This window comes from Rhipicephalus microplus, chromosome X, assembly GCF_043290135.1.
Source record: "Rhipicephalus microplus isolate Deutch F79 chromosome X, USDA_Rmic, whole genome shotgun sequence".
In the NCBI taxonomy this organism is placed as follows: Eukaryota; Metazoa; Arthropoda; class Arachnida; order Ixodida; family Ixodidae; genus Rhipicephalus; species Rhipicephalus microplus.
Genome location: NC_134710.1, coordinates 51383505 through 51399069, shown reverse-complemented (window position 1 = coordinate 51399069; position 15565 = coordinate 51383505). Strand labels below are relative to the sequence as shown.

Here is a 15565-nt window from a genome sequence, read left to right as displayed (position 1 = left end):
AAGCGTCCTCTAAGCCTGCTTGACCACGAAGCTCGATAAATATGCATTGATTCTTGGGAATCACAGTGTCATCTTCATTCGAGCCGCGGCGCAGTCATCAGCTCTGTCAAGTGAATGACAAAATTCCAAGTCGAGGAGCGTTTGTGAATAAGGGGATAACCCTTGTATTCTGAAATGAGCCCCGACTCGGAATTCCACCGTTCACATAACCGAGCCGAGCACAGCGCCGTCCCTCGACCTAAAATTGACTAAGTGGTTACCACTAAATGATGCCGGCTGTCGCTTCTACGCGATGCACATTTTTGCAAAGATGTTAGTCTACCATCGACATTCTCCAGCCAAGGTAAAGCGCCCAGTAAAGGGATGGTCTGGGAAACGGGGCTAAGCCGAAAATGCGCCATGCATGTCGTGCTCTCCGCGGCAAGGGTCGCTCTGGATGCGCGCGTGTAACGGCGCTAGAGCGAGGACGGAGGGCGCACCTGCGCCTCGGTTCCGCGGACCAACGTTGGGGAGGGTGAGGGGCATATCTGGGCTGCCCAGAGAGAGGAGGGGGCAGCCCCCGGCGGCAGCCTAACGGTTGCGTGATCATCAACGCTCCAGCGCGCTGTCCAGCAGTGCGCGCCCCCTTCTCCTCGGGACGCCATTATGCGGCGGCGAAAGTGCATCTCCGTGGAGGAGCGGCGCGCTAGATTGTCCGAGCACGACGGCTGCCGCTTCGAGACCAGGGCGCGGCGGCTCCCAAGGACGCACGCCATCCGTGGCGCGCAGGAAGAAGAGGTGCCCCTTTGGAAGGCCGCCGTCCGGGTGCCGCCTCGTCGACACGTCTGTCGGGCTGAGAGCGCGTGGCCTTCCTGTCGCTGCTTGAAAGTTCATGTAGGATCAGTGCATTTATCGGTGACTGCAGTGTCCCAAGAAGCTACGAATCTGCGGCGCGCGAGTTCCATTACCACTAGTCAAAACGGGCACGCCGAAGAGAACACGGGCGTGTTCATGAAGTTAAGCGCGGCACTTAAATGACGTAGACGGGACAGCGAGAACACACAAATGCGCATCGTGCCAACAGTGATCAACAGAAGCTCTTGTGTGAGCTCCATGTCCTGTCCTCGTCATTTCAGTGCCGCAATTAACTTCATCAACTTGTTACGCCTACAAGGCCAACAATCTACCCTTGCTAAGAACACGAGTGTTTTAGCATGACGCCGGCGCTTCACTCTCGTTCAATAGTCGCCCGCAGCTTCGCAAGCACCGCCGCTCGCTGTGCATGAACCTTGTGTTAATAATATAGCGGCTAGAATCCAGGATAGTTGCTGTCTCGTAGCAAAGTATGGTTGACTGGTGCAGCAACTGAGTTCTTGTACAAAGATTTGTCGTTGACGCCATGAGTACCACCGGAAACTGATGATGTGTCGTACAGCTGGCGCGAGAAAGGCCACGCCGCACTTAATGGCCCTTGCGTCCTTTCAGCGAACTTGGCTGCTGGGGAAGCAGACCCTGCTAAACGTAGATGGTTGCCATGCTCTCTGCGTTGGTTCGAGTCACGGTAACAAGTCTCGCGCTTTTGATCAAAAAGTGAGAAGTCCCCGAAACAAGACTCTGAGGCTGTGAAAAGTCATCATTTTGTAATGTTGACATTACTCGTTTGTTGGTTGTTTTCGCAAGACTAGGTGATGGCTAAGTTTGTAGGGCGGGAGTGTGATAACGCTGCCGAGATAGCTCGTTGGAGACAACGATAGCAGCATCATGATACGATGCGGCAGTTTCGGGTACGTTTTGCTACGAACGTCACATCATATTGACACTATGGTCATCGGTTGAACATGTAATGCATGATTTACGCTTGCATGATATTGCGAATACTGTTTTTTTTTGTTTATCGCACAGCTACGCGCGATGCGTTGCAACCATTAAAGGCCAACTCTGGTGATTTTTAGAGGTCAATGTATCTAAATGAAATCATCTCGGTACTTCACATATTTCTGTCATTTATGCCAAATTACATGCTTAAGAGATGTGCTGATTGCTTGCAAATGAATTTTAAAGATGGTCTCGAAACGCTCACCTGGTTTGCCAGAATTATTGGCAACACTGTCTGTTGTGACGTCATGTTTGGCATGTCAACGGAAGTGACGCACTGAAGACATCGCAAAATTTGGCTGCTACAGTGTTTACTGTGTGTTTACAAGGCGACGGCGGCGGTGTTTGGCACGGAAAAGCTTCTTTCCTTCATCTGTGATGTTAGGCCGGCTTGGCTGGGCACGCTCGCCCTCAGCTCCCAGTGCCTGCTCGTCCCAGCTTTCAGTTTTCATATTCCGTGCCCGCGCGACAGGTATACGACAACCGGTTCTTACAAAATAGTACGTCATACATAGACAGTGCACTCGGTTAGTTTTTGGTTTCGGTGTCGCGCCTTTTTACTTGTTAAAAAATATTTTCGAATTTGCTGAGCATTTCAGCTGTCGGGCTCGTGACAAAAGTGCCTCAGTAACATAGAAGCACCATTACCCTGACATGGTCGAAAAATCGCCGGAGTATGCCTTCAAACGGCTCGTCAACCACTGGCACAACAACGACTGCCTTGTGGAAGCTTCTGTAACGCGGGCTTTGACACAGAAGTCTTTGTAGATTGAAGTGCGCACTGCCTGACCATGGCGCCATCGGGAACGCAGACAAACAACTTCCACTTGTTCATAATGGTTCATAATTGATTTTAAGGCGCGAAAAAAAAAAACGCAACGGCAAGAGAGCCACGGGACAGGTGCTCTGCCCCGTATCCTCTCCAGCAGCGTAGCCAGAATTTTTTTTTTTTTTAGGGGGGGGGGGGGGTGAGAGTTATATCTTATGTATGTTACTCTGCTTGCGTGTGTATGTGGGCGTGTGTTATGCGGAAGTAAAACTCAATTCTTTTAGGAAGGGTGGAACCCCCTCACCCCCTCTGGCTACGCACATGGACCTCTCTCGTGCTTGCCCCCCCCCCTCCCTTTTTTTTCGTGCCTTAAAATTAATTATGAACGTATGTCACCTAGCTTAACGAAATGTTCTTTTTTATTCCACTTGTTCTCTGGCGCCATGATTTCATGCGCAGTCGAAGCTAAGGATGAATCATTTTGATATCGTTTCACAATATTGATGTGACCGATAACTCGGCTTTGTGCGCGTTAATTATGGTAATTGCTTTGGTTGTCTTCTTTCACATGTCGAGAATTGATCTAAAGCAAATATTTCGGTCAGATCACTTGTTTGTATTTTGTGTACCGCACGAATTAACGTGGCGATTATTACAACGCACAAGCGAGTGAAGAAACTAATGTAAGATGAAATGACTCGTTACAGATATGCCTAGTTTGGTTTCTGACTGACGTTGGAGCGTTCAGCATATCTCAGAGGCTCGCTCGGAGTTGTGTTCGCGAGTGCAACAACGCTACTTGTGGGTCACTTCAGGAGGGTCACTCAGCTGTGACATTGTGGCTGTCAGACCGTTTACAACCTGCGTTGCATAGTCGTCCTGACGCACGTAGTCCGCTCACAGTGGTCTGCTGGCTGTTGCCTCATCCGCGCCACCAACCATGCCCGGAAGCTTAGGCAAGCGCCGAACCTCGCCCTTTCCTTAGACGACCGATTAGGACGCTCGCCACTCTTTTAAGTCGCCCGCTGTTTCTGGAAGCGGTAATGACGCAGGGTGGGGACGCCGTCGGCGACTTACGAGGCCACCTCGATTGCGCACAGCCATTTGAAAAAAAAAAAAGTCCTGCCTGTTGCGTTGCCAGGAAGAGCCCCTGCGCGAGCGTCCAAGCTGCTCGGGAAGGAGAAATGTACGCCTCACTGTGGCGTAATCGCGGTATATAGTCCTGAACTAGTCGCCACACGATCGTCACTATTCGTGCGCGTTCTTTTTTTCTGTTCTTTGCAAACCCAGCAACGCAAACGATTCATTTCGGCAGGTGAGATCCTCATTGCGCTGCGCTTGCAGATGACGTAACCTTTAACGTGCTGCGGGGTTCGTGCAACAGCCCGTTGCTAAGTGCCAAGCAGCCAACCGTCACCAACGCACAGAAGAAACGATTAGACAAAGCTAGTAATAGTTCTATTTTACTCTTCCTTCTTGCACGCTGTTAGTGGGCAAAAGAAACAAGAAAACCCAACCGCTGTATTTGGTCCTTACCCTTGGCTTTATTTATTTCTCGAACTTTATTGCACAGCCACTTTGTCGAACTTGCGTTAAACTCGATCCGGGTATCGTTATAGCAAGCCGATTCGATCCGACTTTAAATGTAGTAATTTTTCCTGCAATCTACGAGTTGTAGCTTGTCTGGCTGAAAGCCAAACGTCGTGCCTGTGCGAGTGCATGTGGGTTGGGCGGAGCGAGTTCGGTCAACTGGTCCGCACGGGGTTGCAGAAGGAAATGAAGCCGAGCTGTGGGTTGCCAGTGCAACTAAGGACACCTAGACGTAGGGTTACCAACTGCAAACAGGCTGCAAAGAGAGTTTTCACTACTGCGGTATCTTCCAGACACACCCGTTGTTTATTCACAGGAGCGGCTTCTTGAAGCATTTCGGCTGGTGCTGTTCCCAGCACTTCCTTAATGTCGCACTTCGCGCGGAAGTTCAGCTGAAGTGGCTAGCCACCACTACACATTGATTTGTGTGCGCGATTTTTGCGATCTTCGTGCTAGTTGCGGGGTGTGCATTGTGTCACATAAAAATTTCTAACGGGGCGATTCGGGAAAAAAAAAATCCGGGACATCGTACCGACAAGGATGACGCGCGACTCGGGATGGTGCCCGGACAGTTGGGACGGTCCCGCAAAATTCAGGACTGTTTTACCACCCTAGCTAGGTGGTAGGTGATGCTCCGGCGCATATGTGCTTCTTTTTGAAGAAGTGCTGCTCTCTTCACCTGTTCGATATCGGCGGCTGGCCGCACGGGTTACCGCGTAGAGACGATAGCATGGCGGTGCTACAATGCCGGTGGTGTCATTCGGTGCGGACTCTGTGAAATAACGGAGAACTCATGCGAACACGCGATACCGATTTGTGGAGTATTTAATAGCTTGGTTGATTTTGGGGGAGACGTCATCGTGAGCCGCGCCATGGGTCCACGCGCTCGCCACACGCGCCGAAAACTCTCTGCACACGCTGTGTCCGAGATCAGTACGGCGACGTGGATGACTAAGGACCTCCGGAACACTTTCTGCTCACGGACAGTAGGACGGAGCGTACGATCGGACTTTCGAAATGGCGCGACGCTGGTGCTGCCACCTAGTGCAAGGCTCTGTAACGCTGTTCCATAAGTTTCAATACACCAACAACCTGTAATTTCAACACTCGTGCAGCAGTGTTCCGTTCGTGGTCCCCGTCGTCGGGGGATTGTTATTACCCTTTATGAATGTGTAAGCATCCGATTGCTCATATGACTCCTCGCCCACCCACCCCCTCCATTCCCCAAGCTTTTTATGGGCTGCAGAAATCATTGACCTTTCTAGTCTCAAACCAATATACTCTCACTTTTGCTGTCAACGTCAGTGCATGCGATGCCCAATGCGTTTTGTGAATGCGCATTTTTGTCTCGCACCACGCCCACTTACAGCGCACAGACGCGATACGCTTCCTTAGCACATTGACGCCGTTTAGATGAATGTGACGCAATAGAACGTCGGTTCAATGAGCCTCCTTGGCGCAGTTGACTGAAACGCAATTTGTGACGCGTGAACGTCAATGTCGATTGCGCACGTGGTTTTAATATAACGCCGGAACGCAGACTTCACCTCACCGACTCAGTGTAGTGAGGCAGAATCTGTAGGTCAGATCGCGAACGAGAAGTAAGTCGGATAGCATAATGGGGTTTCGCCCATTGTGCACCGCACGAGGTCGAGGAGTCGAACCATGTGACAAGCCACGGAAAGCAGATTTCAAGGATCCGCTGTTGAAAGCTTCACGAACAGGACCTCGCTCGCTCTCCAAGATGCAAAGCGCCGGTCTCATCCTCATGCCTCAGTTACATTAATGACAAATGAGCACGTTCATTGCGCTGCATGAAAAAAAAAGAAAGAAAATCTCAACAAGCTGGCGTGACCACACAAGTATCACAAGGATGGCTGTAATCTACATTTGGCACCTCAGCTGTTCGTACCACTAGCCTGCAGAGTGGTAGCCTATAAATGCCTGTATCGCCCAATGTATCATATGTGCTTCCTTGTCACACGCGTGAAACGTATAGCCTGGCATTTTGCAAACAGGCATTTTGCGTTCAAACCGCTAGTTGTGACGTCGCGCGTTTGTGTCGCATAAGTAGGCACCTGCTGTTTTCTGTAGTGCTTTCTGTGTGAAGCGATACTCATCTTCATGCGGATCGTGTATCATGTTCAGACACTGCCAAAATCAGAGGTGTTGCGATGCTGTAATGCGCGGATCAAAACAGAATCACCATCCGTGTTCCGCACAGTCGCCATTTTCTTCGAATGTCATAATCAAACCTTACGCTCCCAAGGTTTGCCGTCAGACTTGTGCATGTTCCATGTGCATGTACTTCCTTCAAAAAATGTGAGTGGTCTCATTGACAGTTCCCTGATAAACAAATTGATTAAATGAAAAGTAACATTAATCATGTGTTACTTTTATCGCGACTCTTATCAACGCTGTACAAGTGGGCCGAAGGCTGGTTATTTCAATGCGTCTTCTGCAACCCTTCACACCTTATTCATGTTCACTATGTATCGATTCCTTTTCATCGCTCATCTGCCCCCGTTTCTTTGCCTCAGCAGTGACGATGAAAACTCTCTAGATGCGCGCGCATGCAGGTGAGAAGGACATTTTTTGTAACGTATAAGCTTGCGCTCCACAATCTGGTTGCCTTAATTGCATTCATGCTCACATTCCGACCCTCTATGACGTGTAGCGCTTTAGCGTTGCTAGGGCAAGGCCAACTGGTCATCACTGTTATTTAGTTAACATTTGGTACGTGGAACATTAGACAAGCATAGTGCGCATCAATTTGAACGCACGAACATGCGCAGCCGAGAGGTGACGTCATGACATGACTATACGCACATATTTCTGTAGCTCTCGCCAAATTCCAGTCACGTTGCCGGTTATATATGCATAATAATATTATTTCCTGTAATATTTTGCATTTATTCTTTTGCTAGTTGATTTGTGGTATTGTTTTGATTTTTTTCTTTCAACTTCTGAAATCACATTGTGCATTGCATTAACATTGTTTTACTACCACGATCAATGGTGTGATTTTTGTGTAACCGCGAACGACCATATATCTGTGACAACTCCTGTAATGTCTTTTTGGCCCCGAGAATAAAACATTGTCTATAAAATAATTGAATTAATGAGCGTCCCCAAGAGAATAAAGTAATCAATAAGTAGCTAACCCAGGAAAAGTCTAATTCATTATATAACAGTTCATTTAAATAAACAAGCGAGTCACATGCGGTACGTATTATTTTCGTGTGGACAAACGAAATAAATTTGGTCAAACATTACTTTCGTTACTCTGGATGCTACATGACTTCTCCCGTTATTCGAAGCTAGTAATAATATAATTACCTTAACATCGCCAAGAAGGTCTGAATAAAAGGGATTTTGTTTTAATAGTATTATCTGGAAGAAATAGGCATGAACCCTTTTCACAAAGCTTTTCGTAGGCGGAGTTATTTACTCTTAGTACAATGTAATTCACTGAATAAGCCCCGCCGCGGTGGTCTAGTGGCTAAGGTACTCACTCGGCTGCTGACCCGCAGGTCGCGGGTTCAAATCCCGGCTGCGGCGGCTGCATTTCCGATGGAGGTGGAAATGTCGAGGCCCGTGTGCTCAGATTTGGGTGCACGTTAAAGAACCCCAGGTGGTCAAAAATTTCCGGAGCCCTCCACTACGGCGTCTCTCATAATCATATGGTGGTTTTGGGACGTTAAACCCCACAAATCAATCAATCAATTCACTGAATAAGCGACTGCTGTCAGCCTATATGGCAGACCTTGACTTATTCGCAATAATAACTAAGTCATCTATGTCAAATAGCAAAGGTCTTAGTATGCTTCCTTGGACGGCGTCATCGTTCAAATGACGCCCACTGATGTCACACACTGTATACAACACGCTGTGCCCTCGGAGTTGGGCCTCTAAACCTGTAGAGGTTTAGTTTGTTAGTGAGATAGATGAGAATATTTCTTCGAATGTTTCAAAAGATCATCTGCACTCAAAAATGTGAGAAAGTGGCTAAAATTTCATTCCCGTGGGCACGCATAGATCAATACGAGATCTTGCACGTACAGGGGTGGGGGTGGGGGGGGGGGAGCAAAAGTTTTTAGGTCACTATTCTATGTATTCTGGGAGCGTGGCCTGAGAACATCAAAGGCGCATGTCAAAGAACCCTACGAGGCCGTCTCTTGCAATCATACCGTGGTTCTGGGACGTAAAACTCCAGAAATTATTTACATGTAATGATGACATCACGTCCACGTGTCTGTGCGAAAATTTCTAATAGCCATGTGCACGCCATTTTGCGTCCTGGCACAAAATGACGCTCAAACTATAGCTTGTATAGAGTTTTTTTCTACGAGTGCTTTCTCCTCGAGTAGCGTTAGGACAATGTTGGCACAATTACACGTCGCGGCATGCACTTCCGCCCGTTGTTTTTCCGCGTTGGACGAGTTTCAAGAAATGCGGTAACCCGACTTGGAGCGTTCTGTTTATTTCCCCCGAGGAGGAGCTGTAGCATTACCTCCTTACCCCTTCGGTATTCAAAACAGCGGCTAGGCCCCTGTCGGCTTTGGTGCCATACATCCACGAAGTTGGAATTTTTTCTTGCGTCATTTATCAGCGCTCGCTACTCTCTTGTACGTTGTCCGCCGCGGTGGATTAGCGGCTGTGGTGCTCTGCTACTGACTTGAAGGTCGCGGGTTCGATTCCAGACGTGACAGTCACCTGTCGATGGAGGCAAAATGGTGGAGGCCCGTGCGATGACAGAGCACGTTAAAGAACACCAAATCTTCGAAATTTTCGGAGCCCTCCACTATGGAGCCTCTCATAATCATACCGTGGTTTTTGGGATGTTAAAGCCCAGATGCCATATTGTTACGTTTTCTACGTTTTTCGAGCGGAACATGATCCGGATTTCATCTAGTATTGTTGAAACAAGATCATCATCATCAGCCTTACTACGTCCACTGCAGGACAAAGGCCTCCCACATGCATGCGTCAATTGTTGAAACATACATGCGCGCAAATGTAAATATCGAGGTTTTGCATCGTAAACAGTGAGCAAAATAAAGAAGGAAGGCGGCTCAAAATGAGCACTTGGGCGCGACCGCACGCTACCTGTCACTTATCTTATTTATTGAACATGTATTCTCATCTGTTAGCCAGTTCGTGTGAAGAAAGGCAGTTTAGCCGTACACGATTGCAGTGCAGAAAAAGATGTTCATCAGTAAAGGGCCCAATTTGGACGGGTGATTTTGCCTGCCAGCTTTCAGAATCCCCAATTCGTCACCGCGGCAGTCGGAAGTCATGTGTATAGCGTTGAATTGGTAGCGACACTAGGGGCTAAATATTTAGCATTACGCTGAGGAGACAGACGAATGCGTTGTCGTTTATTTCGCCAGGCTTTGAGTCGTCGCCGGCGAGCCTATCGATTCGATTGCGAACCCTGAAATGCCAGAACACCCGTGTATCTTGCTTCCCAGGTGGTCAAAATTAAGCCGCTCTTCCCCGCTGGGCGTGCCTCAAAATTGTATTGTGGTAGCCCTGCAAAACCGTGCAAGAGCAGTAAATACATGACGGTAGTTATAGCGCGAGAACAAAACGACGACACAGAGACACGAAGGACACTTCTTGTCTCTGTGTCGTCGTCTTGTTCTCGCGCTATAACTATCGTCATGCCATACCAACTAGCCCAAGCTGCCACACTTTTAAGTAAATACAGCTACGTCTGCGAGCGATGGTGCCTCGCGTCTCCGGTTATTCGAAAACGGCAGCAGATGAGACGAAGCGCGCTCGCTGGAACGCGTTGGGGCGCATCTGGGCAGCAAGCGGCGTGCATTTAACGATGCCGGTCTCCTGGCTGCGATGTCAAGGAAGGGCAAGTTTCCCAATCATCGGCGCACATCGTTGCAGACGAACCACAATGGGTGCTTCTTTTGCGGACCGCTGACCCCGAAACCTTAACAGTCGGGGTGAAAGGAAGAACTCTCCTGAAGGAGCCGATCGAGTATAACGACCCATTAGCGGAAGAAGACAACGGTAAAACTCCCGTGTTGTGCCCAATGCAAGGCTGTCGGTTTTCTTCTTCTTCGGTGGGCGCAAGTATTTGCGCGAGAGGAGAAAGGGGGCGCTTTTTGCCGAGGGACGGCCGTGCTCAGCTGCCGGCGCCACTTGTGAGCCTCGGGGCGGCGCATTGATATCAATTTGCCGCGCAAAGCGACCTTTTGTGGCGGCCGCGAAGAGGCGGAGCGCTTAATTTCATATGGGGCTGTCCATCTCTGGCCCCGGTGCAGCTCGCTAATGAGACGATGCCCGGGAACCGCGGCCATCAATCAGTATCGTTAGCGCCGTAAATCCTGAGTCGGCGTTGTTTTCTCCCTCGCGGAGTCACGCGCTGGCCGCTACGTCGCGCTCTTTCATGTGCCGCCTCTTTTGTCGCCGAGTCTGGAGCTTGTCATATTAGGGAGGTAAATTTTTCTCTCTCTCGCATACACACGCGCGCGCGCACGTTGACAGAAACTCTCGAGTGACTTTTTGACCAGTTGTTTCTTTTAATAAGTTTTTTTTTCTTTCGATAAAAATTCTTTGAATGCCTTTGGGGTCAGTATCAAACCAACTCCTCGCTTTCTTCCCGCAGATGAACCAGCTGTGTAAGGTGTGTGGAGAGCCCGCCGCTGGATACCACTTCGGCGCCTTCACCTGCGAAGGGTGCAAGGTAAGCACGCTTTGTGCTTCTACATTATACAAGAACGCGACTCTCGGCGAAAGTTGGCGGGTTTTCTGACCTGACCCGGCTGGCTTCCGTGCGAGCCGCTGTCGTGGCCGACTGTGTCTGTCGCACGCGCGCACTACTGTTGTGCGCAGGCGAACAATGCTCAATCGTCCGCGCGTAGTCAGCGACACCATCAACGCAGCCGGCAGCGCCCGCTGGTGACGCCAACAATAGGCACCTTTAGCGCTCTGTGGTGTGGCGGGTGACCTGTCACTCACACACGGAGCACATCGGGTGCGTCAGGAGGCTTGTCCAGATCGTGGGAAGACGATGCGTCGTGCCTGCCTGGTCAGCGGCACCTCGGCGGGCGTGTTTGCATTGGCCCTGAAATCGGCACCGAGCGTACTCGCGCCGCTATTGAGGACGACACTCGCTGTGTGGCGCTTTAGACGCGCGCGCGCCCGTGATTCGTTTCGTAGCAACATAGCCACGCACTTGGCCGCTTTGGATAGGTTTTCTCGATTAAAGGGTGCTTTGTCTTTGCAACCGCACAATGGGTGAACTCAACCGAAAATCATTAGCGACAATTAAACTACACCTACAATGACAATCCTGGCGTTCGCGCGGGGGCACTCTGCCACGATTATATTGTTCTGTAATCATGTCTGGGTGAATCTTATGATAAAATAACAGGAAGTGAAGTGCGCCTCGCACTTGTCTTTGAGGGGAGGACAGCTCAGCAGTAGTCCACACGGGAAGGGATAAGGAGTGATTACTAGTAGATAGGAAAGGATAGAGAAGAGCGAGCGGTCTTCGGAACGACGACATTGCGGACGAGACAGCGGTCGAGTGGAAGTCCTTCGAGCGTCCTCTTGTAAACAATTTTAGCCGTTTCTTTAATACCGGTGTGTTCTTGCATAAACTTCCAGTCGAAATTCATTGCGTATGTACATGTTCCATATATACATGGCGAGTGATAACGTAAACAGCTGCAGATTAGTCAGTGAATCTATTTATTTTCGCGGTGCATTTTCACACCGTCGGTTTCTCCTCTTTGTTGTGAATGCATTCAATCTGTCATTCCAGGAGCTATATGCTGGCTGAAACGAATCTCTCTCACTCTGTGTTTCCATATTTGTTCGCTCTGAGGGCACGTTTAGTTTACGTGAACTGTGTTTTTATGTACACTTGTGGTGCAACTCTGCGCTTCGATCATTAACACAACTATAGTCTCTTAGATGCCTTTGACTTTATACGGTCATCTACCGTGTTTCCATTTAGAGTTTATATGCGTGGACTATCTGAGCTACGTCTTTGAATCTTTCAAAGGGACTGCGTATACGAGCTTCACGTCTCAGAGACCGTGATGATTATTGCATACGACCGCCACCTGCAAACAAAAAGTGAGATTATTATTATTATTATTATTATTATTATTATTATTATTATTATTATTATTATTATTATTATTATTATTATTATTATTAACGCACTTAGTAGCTGACGCGGTATCATTGAAAGGGGCTGGCCCACTATTCGCCACACTGCGAGGTTACAAAGTGTGTCCCAATGTTCGTAACCTTTCATACTATACTGTGCACGCTCTGCGTGCCCCCGCCGGCCGCAGTTTGCATTGCGCTTTGTGCAAGCACACGAATGGGGAACGTGAATCGGGAACTTTACCGAAGGCGATCGCGCGGCATTTCTGGCGCAGCAGTTAGCGCTCACTGAGCAGAGCTTGTTGCTCGCCAGGGAAGACGGCAGGCCTTGTAATTTGTTCTTCGCCGCCGCGTTAAGCGAGAATAGAGCGGCCGGTCGGATCGACTCGTCGTGGTTGCGCAATGCTCACGAATGGCGATAATTTGCGGTGCTGCGCTGTGCCGAGCCGCGGCGCGAATTGCGTGTACGCTCAGGCGGCCCGACTTGCTGCGCGAGCACGCCGTCGGTGGTCCGCGGCCACTGCGTCGTGCTCAAGAGCTGCCCTCTCTCCGAGACCGCAGTGAAGCACACACCACGCGGGCTACCGCCTCCATTGGACGGATGTGTTTATCGCGGGCTGCCCGTACACCACAAATCGCGGCGTGCGCTGCTGGCCACCTGAACAAAGCTGCCCGTGATAGGAATTTCCGGGGAATTACGTAAAGAGGACGCTGAAGTATATATCATTTATATGTAAACGTTAACGTATGAATTAACTAGAAGAGATTTTGATAACGGGCAAAAACATTTCTTTCAAGTGGGCACCCAAAACTGTGTGAGCCTTCAAGATTCGTTTTTTATTCGCTCCGCTGTAAGAGACCAGAAGCTCTTCTCTGAACCCTCCCAGGTTGATGATTTACTTATACAAGAACGTAGTGCTCCTACCACTTTTTGATCAGCATCCTATTTGATTGAATGAGGAGTGGCGGTATACATGAAAAAGTTGCCGTTGAAAGGCCTGCTCATTTCATGATCAGTGGGACCTTTACGGCATTCCCAGAACAAGCTGAAGACAGATTAGCATGTAACTAACTTTTCCCTGAGGTGCGATTGTTGGTAGAGCGAGACCCGTGCGGCTCAAAAGCTTTTCTGACAGGCCTTTTGGTGTCGATGGGCCCTACGCACACCTTACGAGCAGATCAACTCGAGTCGCAGAGCTGGCAGGAGATGCTCTCGTCAATTCGCGAGGTTTCGGGCTGCCAGGTGTCTTAAGCATTGCCGAGCCATTTAAAAAGTAGGAAGCGAGCAATTCATGCGCGCAGTAAAGCCCGTCAAACAAAATTCCCTCGACGTCTAGAGAGGTGTGGTTATAGCACTCGCATGCGCGAATCGACACCGCTAACTGCTACGAGCGGGATAAATCTAAGCGTTTGCGGAGCGTCTGCTGATGCGGCCGGGCCGGTTTTGTTACTGCAAAGGTGGCGCAGCTTCACGAATACCTTTAGAAAGGTCTTCAGCAGAGCATCGCCACAGTTCTCGTATCGGCCGGTGGTGCGAGGTCAAAGCGAGCTCTTCATCGACGATCGCTTCACGGCCTCTCTCCCACACGGATCGACAGCTTGGTCGGGGAACGTTCCAGTGGAGAACGCGCGCCGCTGAAAAAGCTGGGTCTTACTTTCCTTGTTCGAGGTCTCAAATACGAGAAACATATGGACTATACGCATGTCTCGCGCTGCAGTGTGCTCAGTAAACTGCGTGCGCAATTCTTTTTTTTTTTCTCGTTCAGGATATGATTTCTGTAGTTACGCTCATAAAAGTTCAATTATTAGGAAACAAACTAGAGCCGTTGGGCAAAGTCGGAACAAATTTCCTGTTACGACTTTTTAAATGAGTGAGAGCGTGTCCCAGTTCTGACAAGTAAGCGTATATCTTTAGCGCGAGAAGGATGTTTTCTCATCGTTTAGTTTTTCTAAAGAACGATTACTATAGCAACTAGTATCATTACACATTACCGCAATGTGATGAAATCGCTGCACACGCGTGTACGCGGCGATTCGCTTCTATATACCGCGAGCACATGTTCACGAGCGCTGCATGAATTGCATGGTAATTAGATGCTGGCACCACAGCGTTAAAGTCTCGACCTCTGTGTAGGGAGGGTTGCCTTCTGTGTAAGCTTCGCGAGCTGTTTTGCAAACTCCGCCGTGTTACGATAGGCGGCTGTCACTGCCTCGGCCAGTTCACCGTGTGGCAACACATTTGTGCAAGGCGAGAGTGTGTACAGCGCGATTCGATCCACGCTGACGGTGTCCATGCAGGATCGAGGGCGACCCCGGCCGAGATGCGTCCCTCCCGATTCGCCAAGGAGCATCCGCGGTGAGGCTCGCGGCGAGCAGCTCGAAAATCTAGGTCTAATCATTAAAAGAGCGGACTGGTTCGGCTCGCCGCGGTCGCGTTCCTGCGTGCCTGCCATAGGTCACAGTGTTCGGGGTGAAAGCGAAGCCTTCCTGCTCGCCTTGGTGCCGCCTCTCTGGAACGTCCATTTCCATATTCCATTATACCTGCGCGAGCTCTCTCTGAATGGACGGCACGTGCAGTGTGGGAATCAATTTCATCGAGCGCCCTTTGGTGTCTCCACGTTGCGTGTTGCAGCTTCAGCCTGCAGGGGCGTTTGCGCACATTTCATGTCGCCTTCGGGACAACAGTGGCGACTGTAACAGAGTACGCGGCACGCCTAGCAGGCTCCGTGAATGAACTCGGCGCAACGCTAAGAAAACGTAGCGTTCGTGCGCGTAACACTGCAGTTTGACGGAGATGAGTCAAGTAAACCAGTAAACCTAAAACAAGGAGGAAAGAATACCATGGCCTTATATTCCTCGCTAAATGCTTGCAGTGGATTCCGGTGTTTTCCTTGGGCCCCTACCCCGTCCTATCAACGCTACACATCATTAATGATGATAATGTAGAAATGTCACCTCGGCAGTGTGTCAGCGAGGTAACGCATTGGGATTAGCTGGTCTTCCGATGACCAAACATTTTGTCGAAAAGTGCGGCCTGATGACCACGCTGATGACCCTGTAATAACGTCATCCAAGGAATACAGAGATGAATTCTTATTTTCCAAGACGAACAAGCTGAATGCACCGTCCAAGTCTTCGTCTGGGCAAGCTTTCGAGAACTGGCAAAAATTTCGTTCCAAATGAATTATTTCGAATGTTGTTGCAGCTCAC

At 49.5% G+C, this 15565-nt stretch overlaps 1 protein-coding gene across 2 annotated transcripts in view; it reads left to right on the top strand.

The window, feature by feature from the left end:
• Positions 1-15565, top strand: part of LOC119176032 (uncharacterized) — a 113412-nt gene that overhangs the window by 62387 nt on the left and 35460 nt on the right. For both annotated transcript variants that reach the window (XM_037427140.2, XM_037427141.2), the window contains one exon: positions 10842-10919. In XM_037427140.2, coding sequence (XP_037283037.2) covers positions 10842-10919 — 78 coding nt within the window. The remainder of the gene's footprint in view (positions 1-10841; positions 10920-15565) is intronic.